Source organism: Diadema antillarum, unplaced genomic scaffold, assembly GCF_040938485.1.
Source record: "Diadema antillarum isolate AM-2024a unplaced genomic scaffold, OU_Dant_1.0 seq00000685_RagTag, whole genome shotgun sequence".
Taxonomy (NCBI): domain Eukaryota; kingdom Metazoa; phylum Echinodermata; class Echinoidea; order Diadematoida; family Diadematidae; genus Diadema; species Diadema antillarum.
Window position 1 is genome coordinate 350,759 of NW_027271590.1, and position 13,301 is coordinate 364,059.

Below are 13,301 nucleotides of genomic sequence, written 5' to 3' on the forward strand. Positions count from 1 at the left end.
ATGCTCTTGTGTGTGAATACAATAGACAGAACTTGGAGGGAAGAGGTTTTTGACATCCTGTACAAAACTCCTCATTTCTCTTTGACCACTGATGCAAATCGAATGGGGTTTTCTGTAAGATGTGGGCAATGAGTTAAAGTTTCATACCCTGAATTTGTATTTAGATTGATTCACTATTTTTAAAGATATCATTGCGGAGGGTCCCGTTTAATTTTTTTTTTGGGACATGCAGTACATTGTAGAAACTAGCATCATTTTTTCATATTCAGGAAAAAGAAATTATTTAATGTACTATTTCATGTAATACGTATTTAGAGACTTATTGTACAGACATGGAAGTCTGTATAAAGAGGGGAGTGCGAGAGAGACGAAGAGAGACGTATACCCCACACAAACGCCACGAAAGCTTGGTAGATAAATGTTATAGGCTAGCTACAACCATTGCACGCATCTTTCCTCTTCTATTCTTATATTGTAATGCGTGTGTGTGCATATATATGTATACATTGTATATATATATATATACATACATGTATATATCAAAATATGAAAGTTCTGCGTCGGTGTGTAGTAAATATCAATTGTAAAAACAGTCGTATAAACACCGCAGGAGCCAAAAAATTGGACTGACGTTTCGGTCAAAGACCTTTATCAAAGTCCAATTTTTTGGCTCCTGCGGTGTTTATACGACTGTTTTTACACTTTATATATATATATATATATATATATATATATATATATATATACATATATATAATTTAGAGTAGATACCCTTATTTCTTCATCCACACACAAATACAAAATGTACAAATTTGAGTATGTGACAACATGTATTAACAGCATATTTTCAACCAAATAGATCCATGATCCAACATGCACTATTTCCTCTTCTCATTCATCCATTTGAATCATCATAATATAGAATGTAGTTATGTGAAGTACACTTTTATTGTACATCTGCACAGTTTGTACATTAGTTACACAAAGATATGTGCTGTACATGCTCGATTCCAAAAAGAATACAGTGCACTCCCATTATAACGAACACGGTTATAGCGAAATTCCGGTTACAACGAAATAAAAATTCAAGCTGCAACATTATCAGCTCTATGTTTTTTATTGTTCATTTGTTCGGTTATAACAAAATTTCAATATAACAAAAGAAAACTGCCGGTCCAAAGGACTTTGCTATAACGGGAGTCCACTGTAATGTCAAAGGACTACATATGCATGTGTACCTTTACACTGCATTTATGCCATCATAGGGGAATTTACCCCAAGTATATGAGGATTCAGTGAATCTAGCGATACTAGCACAACAAATGAGACTGTATTCTCTATATATTTTTCCATAGTGGAACTATACTAAAGTTCCACTACTGCCATATCATGACTTGTCTCCCTACCTGACAATGGCCACTCTCAACTTTACAACTCATAACTTTTGAATGGATGTCTAATTTTCTTCAAACTTTACTCATATGACCTTTTTCATTCACTGAATCCACATAATATGCATCATAATTTGAGTAAATTCCCCTTTCTTCAACAAAGGTAAGAGGTTGTGGCGGGGTTAATGTTTTGTTCAACTAACACTCGAACCATTAGCACTTACAATGCCCTGTGATGCGGACAATGTTGTCTCTCACTAAATAAAATGCATGTATAGTGGAACCTCATTATGAGGTAGGATATGGCGAGATACCTAATTTAACAAGGTAAGTTTGCAGGTCCCATTCCATTTTGTATTCTTTTCAGTTTTTACTCTTGATTGAAAAAACAAACAAACAATACAACATGACATTTCAATGGTCCTAATCTCCTCATTATAGCGAGGTTCCCCCAATATACTGTAGGAATGCTGGAGCTCACAGTAACTTCACTTAATTGCATCCAATCACCTCTTGCAATCTTGGCATCAATATGTTTCTGAGACAAGGGTCTTAAAATAGGTGTGAGAAATAAATAGTGTATACTTAAGTTTAAAACTATGAAGACTGTAAGTGATATTCTACATCTCCATTAAAGACCTCTTGCCTCTTCACAGGAAAAACACAGAAAAGCAAGGTATAAAGTTTAACTCTTCCAATCTTTGTATGTCAGTGTCGCAAAACGTCAATTATTTTGCTAATATTTCGTATGTTTGCATTTCATTGAATTTGTTGCTGAAGCATTTTCCAGTCCATAATATGCTCCACTGAAACGAGCCTTTTTAAAAGTCTCATTTTTGTAATTTTCCTATACCATGATACATTTTTTATGTACACACAAAATCATGTGTACCTTCGAAGTGCAGTTTGATTTGATGATCAGGCATCACAATCTGTTACACTGATACAAGTATAACTGTCATGCATGGGTTCATTACCCGGTACTTACTAACAAAAGAGAAATGATCAGGTGATGTCCTATTCAAGAAACAAAGATAGCCTCTGTCAGCTAAGATTCACCATTAAAACAGAAACTTTCCAGCATTTGTCCTCGTAATTACCCTGGCCTGAGAACTGTTCTGCAGTCTTGCCAGTAGACATTTTAACTACTCTCTGGACGAATTTCTCCTTCAAAACATGAACCTTTCAGCACCTACATGTTAAAATACCAAAACTTTTCTTTCCTTGTATAATATGCAGGTGGAGATAAGCAGTCTCAGTGCGAGCATTGTGCACTATTTCATTCCATGACTGGGTTTTCAAAATTTCATGAGTGCATGTAAACATATCCCAATTCACATTCTAAATCTTACATGACTGGGCATGAGGTATATTTTGCACATAAAGTTTTGTTGTGGAACATAAATTTGACATTCTGCAGGAAAACACCTCTCCAAGAATCTTCAGTCACTTTCTAGATTACACCTCATCATTACAAGTTCTATGTGTCTGCAACTGCATACTTGCTCATTTCTGAAAGAGATTGTCGATTTGTTCCTTTTATGCAAGATGAAGCCATTCCAAACATGAACATCTAGTCAGGGTGTGGGGAATAAATGAATAAATGGTGCAGAGGGACACATTGACACATTGTAACCTTTCATCACATAAGACCTGCTCTTGCAGAAACAACTTGTTGTGAACGTCTTTCCACTTCATGGTAGAGTTGTTCATGCCACGCTAAGAATGGAGGACACAGCACATTCCTGGTAGTAGACGTTGATCACCTTTTTCCGGTTTTCTGACACACCTGCCTTGGGCTGGAAATGTTTTTGTGGTTCCATGAACTACAACTCCTACTGCTCCTATTGAGATATCTTCATTACTGTAGCAACATCTGAAAATACAAAAATGATGACTCATGTCAAAATAATTCCTTATAAATGTGTATGCATACATCTGTACACATAAATAACGAATGGAAATGACAAAGGCCTAGCTTAATATGGTCATGGGAAGCCCTATTCGAGTGAAACGCATACTGTACACATCTTTATAACATGTCATACATTTAAGATGTAATACGCCAAAGTGGTGAAGTTTTCCTCTTTTCATTTTCAGGGTGAAATCTCGGTGTATTATCAAATAACTGGCTATAGAACAAATGTATAAATGAACTCACAGTGTTAACATTTAGGGCTGCTGTAACAAGGCTTTATCATTGGAAGATGTAATGTTTTGGTGTGCACTGATTTTAACATACAAAATAATACATGAAGTTATAACATTTCTAAATGACTAACAGAATTACAAGCAAAGAGAAGAAATGCTTCCCATTTCTATCTTCTTTTTTTTCTTTTTTTTTCAAAAGGAAAACACATGACATTGGACTGTAGTTAAATCATGCATGACCAGCTTCTCATAAACTTTCCATAGATTGCAAATCTGTCACATGGTCAATGTGCTGGTCATCCGATTACTTTGCTCAAAACTGCTCATGAAAGGTAATTGGGACTCACTGTCAAAGCCAATCTTCTCGGTGATGTTTTTCGTCTTGACACTCTCCTCCTGGTTGCAAATGTAGACCTGGTCACCTTCAAGTTCCTTCCAGTCATAGCTGGCCATCCACCTCTTGAGCTCAGTGTCATCGGTCAGTCCAAGGAGCTCAAGGAGCTGCTGCCTCTCAATGGTTTGGTAGGTGCTGTTGATGACGTGGCATATGACTGGAGTGGAAAAGGGGAGGAAGCGAAGAGCAGCAATTAGAATGTGGTGGGGAGGGGTGCGAACGACAACGTTGACAAGTAGCTACAGGCAGCTGTCACAGGCGTGGGGGGGGGGTGTGCACAGAGAGGAGAATTTTGGGACAAGCTCATCAAATTTAAGATCAACATGCACTCACAGACCCTCTAATGGCACAATCACATTTAGCATAATGCCTCAAAAATATGTGATATTGTGATCTCTTGGACAAGTTAATAGCCACCTTTTGGGAAAAGGGGTAAGAGACTCGGTAAAACAATTGTCATATGCAACAGTGTCTCAGATCAAACTTAACTTTACTCAGATATTTGGGATTTAAATGCAATTCCATTTACATGTGCATGATTGAATATTCCTCGATGTTGCCATTAACTCACCAATAATACTATAGGTTTCAACTCCTTGCTGAACATTTTGTCTTGAAGCTCAGTCTCTTGATAAAATTTGTTAGTCCCTATGTTTATCTTGTTGACATTGCCCCCCCCCCCCCGAAAAAAAACAAGGCATGTGCAAAAATGTGTCTCGCCCATTTGCATAAAAGAAATTGTTTTTCTAACTCAAGGAAGTTCATTAACCCGCCTATGACCTTTGACCTTGTGGTGACCTTTAACTCCCCAAGGGACATTTACCAGCCAAGTTTGGTCACAAACGGACATATAGATCAAAAGTTATGAGCCATAATCGAAACACGCCACAAAAACTTAAAAGTGGGCCCTAAAAGTTCATTGACCCCTGTCTGTGACCTTGACCTTGTGGTGACCTTCATATTTGTCAAAATGTGTAACTTTATATAACCACTCTTCCCTCCAAGTTTGATTGAAATTGAAGTCCTCAGTAGAGAGTTATTCAAGGCAACTTACATTTGCGGATAGCATTTTGGAAACCAGCCCACTCCCTGAAACACATCTGGCCTCTCATCATACTCTGCCTGTAAGAAAATGGGTCATAAAATTGAAGTAAAATCCTTGGGCTCCTCTTTACTTTCTCAACACAAGCTGTATAGTAGCTCACTAAAGAAAATGTCTCGCTGCCATCTGTGGACAATGGCAGCCAACAGAAGCAAAATGTGTACTATGCACTGGTGAAGAAATGACAGCAAACTATAATGGTTAGAGATGAAAATATCATTCGTTATCTCAATGACAAATCTAAAAGAGAAGCAAAGCACCAGCAGTGATATTTGTACATAGTTTATCAGAGAAGTACTGCATGTACTGCATGCAAAGACACAATTTGAGCCATATAAATAGCCCAGCTTAACCAGTACGGTAGACTTATATACTACTTATTTGTTCATAAATATGAAGAATTTGAGATGTATTCAGTTCCTTTCATTGGGTATCTCAGCATTTTCTGGTCTTTGGTACATAATTTGTTTAGAAATAAAACAGAGACAGGTAGATGAAAGAAGTGTGTATTTTATGGAATCCATTACAGGTGTACTATCTCAAATCAACTTAACCCTAACTAGGCCGGGCTATTTAGGTAGATCATAGAGCCGGGGGGGGGGGGGGGGGGGGGGGGGGGGGGGGGGGGGGGGGGGGGGGGGGGGGGGTTTGGGGGGGGGGGGGGGGGCCTCCCAGGCCCCCCCTCCAGATCTTGGCCGCTGACCGCGCGATCGCGACGAAAATTGGCACACACATTGCCTATGATGTAATCTAAAGTACTACGAAGTTAAATTAAAAAAAAATATATCATTTATGCTAAATTATGCTAATTTATGCATAATGATGCATGAAATCAGACAATTTGGTATAAATCACTAAATAAAGCTCAAAATGGACACATCTTTTGTGTAAATATTCTTTTTAGTGTCCTGAGCAAATATAAGAGAAAAAAATTGTGCCATCAGAAAAAATTTCTTAAGTATTTTGTTGTTTTTTGAATTTCTTATGTATTTCTGTGTTTTTTTACTTTATGTTTTTCATTGTTTATTCAATGAAACTTGTCCACAACATTGTTACGAACAAGAAAATATGTTATTAATTGATTTTAATCAATAAAACCCCAAAATAATCATACTTTTATGAAATTTGCCTGTAAGCACAGTTTGCATTGAAATTGTACACGAATTCACATTTTTGAGCAATTTTTGGTCTGACATGCACGTACATATTTATGCGCAACTTCGGAACCGCGCACCCGGGCGTCGCAAATGTGGTGTCAAAAGATGCGGGAGACTCGAAAGAAAAAAGTCTCGAAACGTCGCGGTGATAGCTTTTCGCGTTAGCGATACATCGCGCGAAACGTTGAGGGGGGCCTCGGAGGCCCCCCCCCGGCCTAGTTAGGGTTCAATTGAAATGTAATGAAAGATATCCTACCTCACATACAGTGTAATTGATAAGGGTTATCTTAAACAGAAACAAACAACAAACATATTTTGACTTTGCTTTTCCTGGTTAAAAACAAGCAGCTTATTGTGTACAGACAAAGTAAATTGAAAACCAAAACATTGTATTCTCTTACCCAAAATTTCTTGAATTGGCACATCTCAAGCAGGCTTGCAAAATAGTTGATTGACTGCAGAGGCTCTTCCTGTTGCTGATTGACAGAATTAAGGTAAATATCACATTCCTTCATACATCACAAATTAAGTGTAGATGATGTTGCAGAAATGATTCCACTGTCATACTTGCCTCCAGTACCTTATTCATGGACTGCAGTAAACAGAATCACAATTGATCACAACTTGTAACATGCACAGCCATCAGTTGAGTTACGACTGATATCATTTTTAGAATCATTCAATCTCAACTATATGTGCAGACCCCTGGATTGTTGTTTTTCTGAGGGATATACTAAGCAAGCTGAAATTCGTTATTCATATGTCTAAGATGTTCACAAACTTAATGTTCCAAAAATATACAACTGTATGCTGCCTATAACCAGGGAAGGGGACCACCTCCCTGCTATACTGTAAGGCAGTATATTTGTGATGTCTTTAAGTAAGGTCTGTCTTCTTTCTGACTCATTAATATCAACAAAACAAGCAAATAGTGGCTCATGTTACCAGCAGTATACAAGATAACCATCTCTACGTCTTTTGACTTGGATAATCAATTGCTGTGTTTCTGTGTTCAAAGGAAGGCTAAGGTTGCAATCTAGGACTGCAATGCATGCTATTACCAATGAGCAATAAGCTATGCAATAATTTTTCTTAGTTAAAAAAGAAAAGGGCTTTGCTTTTCTCGCAGGACATCTCCTTCCACTTGAACATTCAAATGACTCAGCTACTAGTATATTACCTTATCAAGCATTTCATGTGGTTCAAACTGTAATATAGAGAAAGTTGTTTGCAATTCAAACCCCCATACACACATATCATGTACGGTATGCAAGCAGTCATAAAGTATTATACAAATGATAAGTAAAAGGATACAATATCACTGTCAATGAGGCATTTGCAGAGTAGGTAATCTGTGTGTGGCAGATTCGTCATTGCCTTTAAAAGGATGAGGGCTGCCAGTTGAACTTTGAAATGTAACGGGTTCAACTGGTACCTGTGGCATAAAAGAGAGAATATATATATGATAAATTAAAGCTTGAAAACTAAAACCCTTGACAACTGTCAGTCTATTCTACTGTGCTTTGATCTTTGTTTTGCATGCACATAGGTACATAAAGAAAAACAAGGAAAAGTAGAAATTACGCGGTGCGTAATATATGTCCCCGCCGGAAGTAGCATTTTGTAGCAAAATGTACAATACAGGTCACAAATCAAGGTCAAAGGTCAAAGAAGTCAATGGTCAAAATTCTGTGTAGAAGTTTTGAAGCCCTCACCTAGTGCCATCACATAAAGCAAACGGAATCGAAATCGGGTTAGAAATGGCGAAGGAGTAGCATTTTGTAGCCAATGTACAATGTAGGTCAAAAATCAAGGTCAAAGGTTGAAGAAGTCAAAGGTCAAAATTCTGTGTAGAAAATTTTGAAGCCCTCACCTGCTGCCATCACATAAAGCAAACGGAATCGAAATCGGGTTAGAAATGGCGAAGGAGTAGCATTTTGTAGCAAAATGTACAATAAAGGTCAAAAATCAAGGTCAAAGGTCAAAGAAGTCAAAGGTGAAAATTCTGTGTAGAAGTTTTGAAGCCCTCACCTAGTGCCATCACATAAAGCAAACGGAATCGAAATCGGGTTAGAAATGGCGAAGGAGTAGCATTTTGTAGCAAAATGTACAATAAAGGTGAAAAAATCAAGGTCAAAGGTCAAAGAAGTCAAAGGTCAAATTTCTGTGTACAAGTTTTGAAGCCCTTAACTAGTGCCATCACATAAAGCAAACGGAATCGAAATCGGGTTAGAAATGGCGAAGGAGTAGCATTTTGTAGCAAAATGTACAATATAGGTCAAAGGTCAAGGTCAAAGGTCACAACTGAAATTCTGTGTAGAAGTTTCAAAGCTCCCACATAGTGCTATCATATAAAGCAAACAGAATCAAAATTGGTTCATAAATGACAGAGAAGTAGCAAATTGAAGATTTTGATCACACACGAACACACGGACAAACGGACGGACACACACATGGACACACACACGTACGGAGCCCGTTTCATAGTCCCCTGCTCGAACTCGTTCGGCGGGGACAATTACAAATATTCAATACTCAAAATGTACGGATGAATAATTGCATGTAATTGGTAAAGAAGATGTGTGAAACTGTTATGACATAATTTTAGCAAAGTCAGGGAGAAAATGTTTCCTTTCCAATGAAATTATAGTCCTTCTTGATATCATATTATATTATATTATATTATATTATATTATATTATATTATATTATATCATATTAAATTATATTATATCATATCATATTATATTATATTATATTACATCATATTATATTATGTTACATTATATCATATTATTTTATATCATATTATATTATATTATATTATTTTTGATCAACACAAGTTCTCATATTTTGCTCGCATTCTATATTCCCACATAGGTAACTTCAATTTTCTACTATCATGAGAAACAGAGCTATCTTGATGGATAATTTTTAACACATGTTGAAATTCCTGTTAAAAAAAACAAAGCAAAAACATATTTGCTTCATTTCAATAAGTGCTTCATATCATTCTTCATCTTTTCTTCTTTTTTTTGTGGGGGGGGGGGGGTGGGGAGGTAGGAGCATAAAATGAGAGAAAAAAATACTGTACTTCAACAAATAACATGACATGCTATTGAGTTGCTAATGTTTGACAAAATACCTATGCTGCATTTGGGGACAAGTCTGCTGTGCTAGCAAACTTCACATACTGGTACATGTATTTTACACACACACACACACACACACACACACACACACACACAAATCACTGACTAAATCCAACCTTATTGACTGCATCAAATACAACATACTGTAAAAATTGGTTCACTTACAGTTTCAAAATTGCAAGATTTGCCTCCACGTCATACTGGTTCTCTCTAACTTGTATCTCCACATACTGCTCTAACATTGTGAGGTTTTCTGGATTGTACCTGGAAACAAAAAAACAAAAAAGAAGAAGAAAAGGATGAAGAAGAATATCAGATCCATACAGTTGCAATAAATTAATCAAATCATGAACACAAGATAAAACTTTGTTTCATGCATATTTCTGTGTTGTTTTATAAACAGGATGCCTAATCACACTCATAAATTTGAGTGTCAAAACGATTACGATTTGCAGAAAAAAATTTTTTTTTTTTCAAGGATAGGTTCTATACATAATTTTTAAGTACATTTCAAATCAATTTAAACTTCTACTCATGCACTGATGATCAGATGTAATTTTGATATACTTTGTACCCTCTGGTCATTTGTCATACATTTGGATACTTAATCTATTGATATTTCAGGCCTCGAATTTCGCCAGTTTTCGGGACAGGCAATTTTTGGTTATAGGGGCACTCTTTCTCAAAACTTTTTAAGGGCAGCAACGAAAAGTTGCAGTAAGCATGGTGATTTTGAGAGAGGCATTGTGGCAAGTAGATAGGGCATTGCGGCAAATTGCCTTTTGCCTCCCGGGTAATTCGAGGCCTGTTATTTTATTCAGAAGTCACTATCTATTTTAACAGGGGATATAGTAAACTGCTCTTTAAGTTTGAGGATACTTTCCCAGTATAAGCTATATCAGGGAAATTTGGAGTTGCCTAAAGTAAAATAGTGCTGCTATGGTTTCTTTTTCTTAAGATATAAAAGAGACATTCTCTGTTAATAGGTAATTATAATGTTCTGGGTATCTACTTTCAGGTTCAGCAGAGCTGGGATGATAACTGCACATAAATCAAATCAAGTCTCAGTGCCGTATTGAGCTTTTAAACTTCTAAGTTTAAAAGCTTTTAAACTTCAATCAACTATTTTTTTCTGCAACCAAGACTCAAGCTACAAGTAGAACAAGGACTAACAGCTAGCAACATCGCGCACTCACCCTTCCTCGTTTGGTTCCATATGGAATGTAGGTGTATAGGCAACAGTCAATAACTAGTTAGTGAAACTGATCAAAATAGATCTAGTGGAAAAATGAGTAAAGAAAATGGGATGGAATCTCAATTTCTTGGCTCATTTTTCCACTAGTATATTATATTCACTTTTGTTCAGTTTTCTTCTGTTTACATTTGTTACATACTCAAAAAGCTGCATCACTTTAATGATCCCTCGCATTTATCCCCAAGTTGAATTATCCTTCGGGTTTTAATATGCCAGGTTTAAGTGCATGCAGTGAGCGAGTCAGTGTGCTGAGCGAGACATGACGTCATTGCTCATGAACTGTGGCAGTGCCATAACCCAAATGCCAGCCATAAGTGAAGTGTGTGCATGTGTGTCACACACAAACGCACTGCTATAGCTTTTGACCATCCGAGCATTGATTAAGGGTTTCTGGGACAAACACTGAACTAGGACGAACACTGAAGATGCTGAACTGGGGTGAACACTGAAGATGCAACCCAGAACAAAAAAGAATGAAAATCAGGTGGGAGATATGTTTCACCGACGCTGGACCTGGGACCCCTCATGAAAAGTAAAACGAAAGCAAGCCAAAAAGATAAACCCGCACATATAGATAGCGTCAATATTCGGCACACATATATTATACAAATGATGCACAGGATAGAGTGTGTTAGTGAAGGTGCGGCGCGCTCGAGAGTATTGACAATTGTGCGTGCGACATGCACGAGGCGCAGCCGAGTGCATGTTTGCAACCGTTGTCAATACTCGAGAGTGAGCCGCACCTTCACTAACGCCACGAAATAATCCTGTGCATCATTTGTTTTATAAAATGGGTCGAAGACTAACAGCATTATTCACGTACCTTTGTGGGTCAATACCAGTCAGCTACTAGTACATGTAGCACTCGCTCAAAAGTCAAGATGTCCGAAGATGTTCGTCCCAAACATTTACGCACGTCGCACTCGGAAATCCCGCACATAAGTACTGTACGTACGTATAAGAGTATACGTACGCCACGTGTTATGCACAAGAAAGGCCGCCGGCTGTTGTGGCAGCCCGAACTAGAAGTTGTTTACAGGATTGACAGCGCGTATAGTAGCGCGTGACGCACTTGTGACTGATCGAGTGCGCACTGCTAGTGTAAACATTGTGACGTACGTCAGGCCCCGGCCGTGCATTTACTAAGAAATTAATGCACGCACACGTCTAGACTAATTTCAGCGCTTCCAATTAGCTACATTCTTGAACTCATTTTATAATATACTATAGTACGCCATAAAACTTAATAACAACAACTGAACTAACATGTCGGGGCTTTCTTGCGATAGCTCAGTCAGCTCAGTAGAGCACCAGGTTTGAATCCCGATGGAATCCCATATTCTTGGCTCATTTTTCCACTAATAAATTATATTCATTTCTGATCAGTTTGTTACAAAATAGATCTATCAACACTCTACTAAGGCGGGTAAGCTACTCCAACTGTGTCTGTGACTGTGACCATTCATTCAATAGAAAGATCTCCAACACTGCACGTCGTCGCCGCTGCTACACGCTGCATGCGCATGCTGCTGCACCCATGATACTGCATGCACTCGACCGAACTCGGCCCGGAGCGGTGTTGACTGCGGTACCCTACCTACCCGGTGCAGAACAGATGTCTCCGATCCTCAACTATAAGACCGATATCGAATTACTTACCTATTAATTCCATGCAGCATGGAAGATATTGTTGCTTGCGCTTGTTCAAAAGCCATCTTCTTCACAAGATTATGATCGGTTTCTTGATAATTTCTAGCTTTCTTACAATGAAACGTGACTGGTAAGGTGCATGCATTCGATCGGATGTGTGTGCTCCAACGTGTGCGTACAGTGCGTGCGTCAAAGAGTATAGAAAAATACATGTACTCTTTGGCGTGCATGCTGTGATGAGGCGCGCGCGAGCGATTTCACAGCAACATGAGAGATTTTCCTAGTTCGGTGGATTTTATACCACCGGAATTTTCAGCTGCAACGCTACGGCCTTCATCAGCGGAACGACCCGTTTTTGCCTTTATCACGTGGCGGTCAATGAGCGGGTCATAGACTTTCGGAAGTTTGAATTTCCAATACAGATTAGTTTCTACTCTAATTAGGCCTATGCGTCCTATGATTTAGCAAATCTCTAGTTAGTATCCAATGGCCAAATGAAAAAAGAAAGAAAGAAAGAAGAAGCCGGTATGTAGAGTTATATGTCTGTCTGTATACAGGGCCGGCGCCGCGTTTTCCCGGGGCAGTTTAGGGTAATTTCTGGTGCCACTTCCGGGTTTCGTCAGCTGACAAGCATAAATCTCAGAATGACCAAAGTCGCTATTTTATGTATCTGTAATGAGACTTTCTAATTCATTTCATGAAAGTCTCCCATCAGATCATAAGTGTGTCTTATGAGTGAACAGTCTCTCTTAGAGCTGGAGATATTAAAGGGGCACACTTTAATCTCACTCTCAGGTCGACAGCTTTTATGTTATTAGAATTGTCAAACATAGTAAGGCAGGGCTGCCAACATTGGAAACTAGTTGAGACTCGGTGAGACTCCCATAGGCCATTTATAATGCTATAATTTAGGAGTCAAAATGAGTTAGATCAATAGAAATGCATGCAAATGAAATAAAGTTTTAGAGTGAGAAAGGACCAAAATCAGTGAGTCTCACTCTCAATCACGAGTGAGAGTTGGCAGCCCTGGTAAGGACTGACTGTCATTGG

The 13,301-nt window shown here is 38.2% G+C and overlaps 1 protein-coding gene across 1 annotated transcript; it reads right to left on the reverse strand.

The window, feature by feature from the left end:
• Window positions 1-3,153: 3,153 nt before the first annotated feature.
• Window positions 3,154-12,380, reverse strand: LOC139737207 (eukaryotic translation initiation factor 3 subunit K-like). Its single transcript, XM_071647884.1, is given in 8 exon segments — window positions 3,154-3,267; window positions 3,890-4,093; window positions 4,991-5,018; window positions 5,020-5,058; window positions 6,597-6,671; window positions 7,510-7,630; window positions 9,512-9,610; window positions 12,261-12,380. Coding segments are annotated over 8 exon segments (654 nt in total). The 5' UTR covers window positions 12,317-12,380; the 3' UTR covers window positions 3,154-3,235.
• Between the last annotated feature and the right edge of the window lie 921 nt (window positions 12,381-13,301).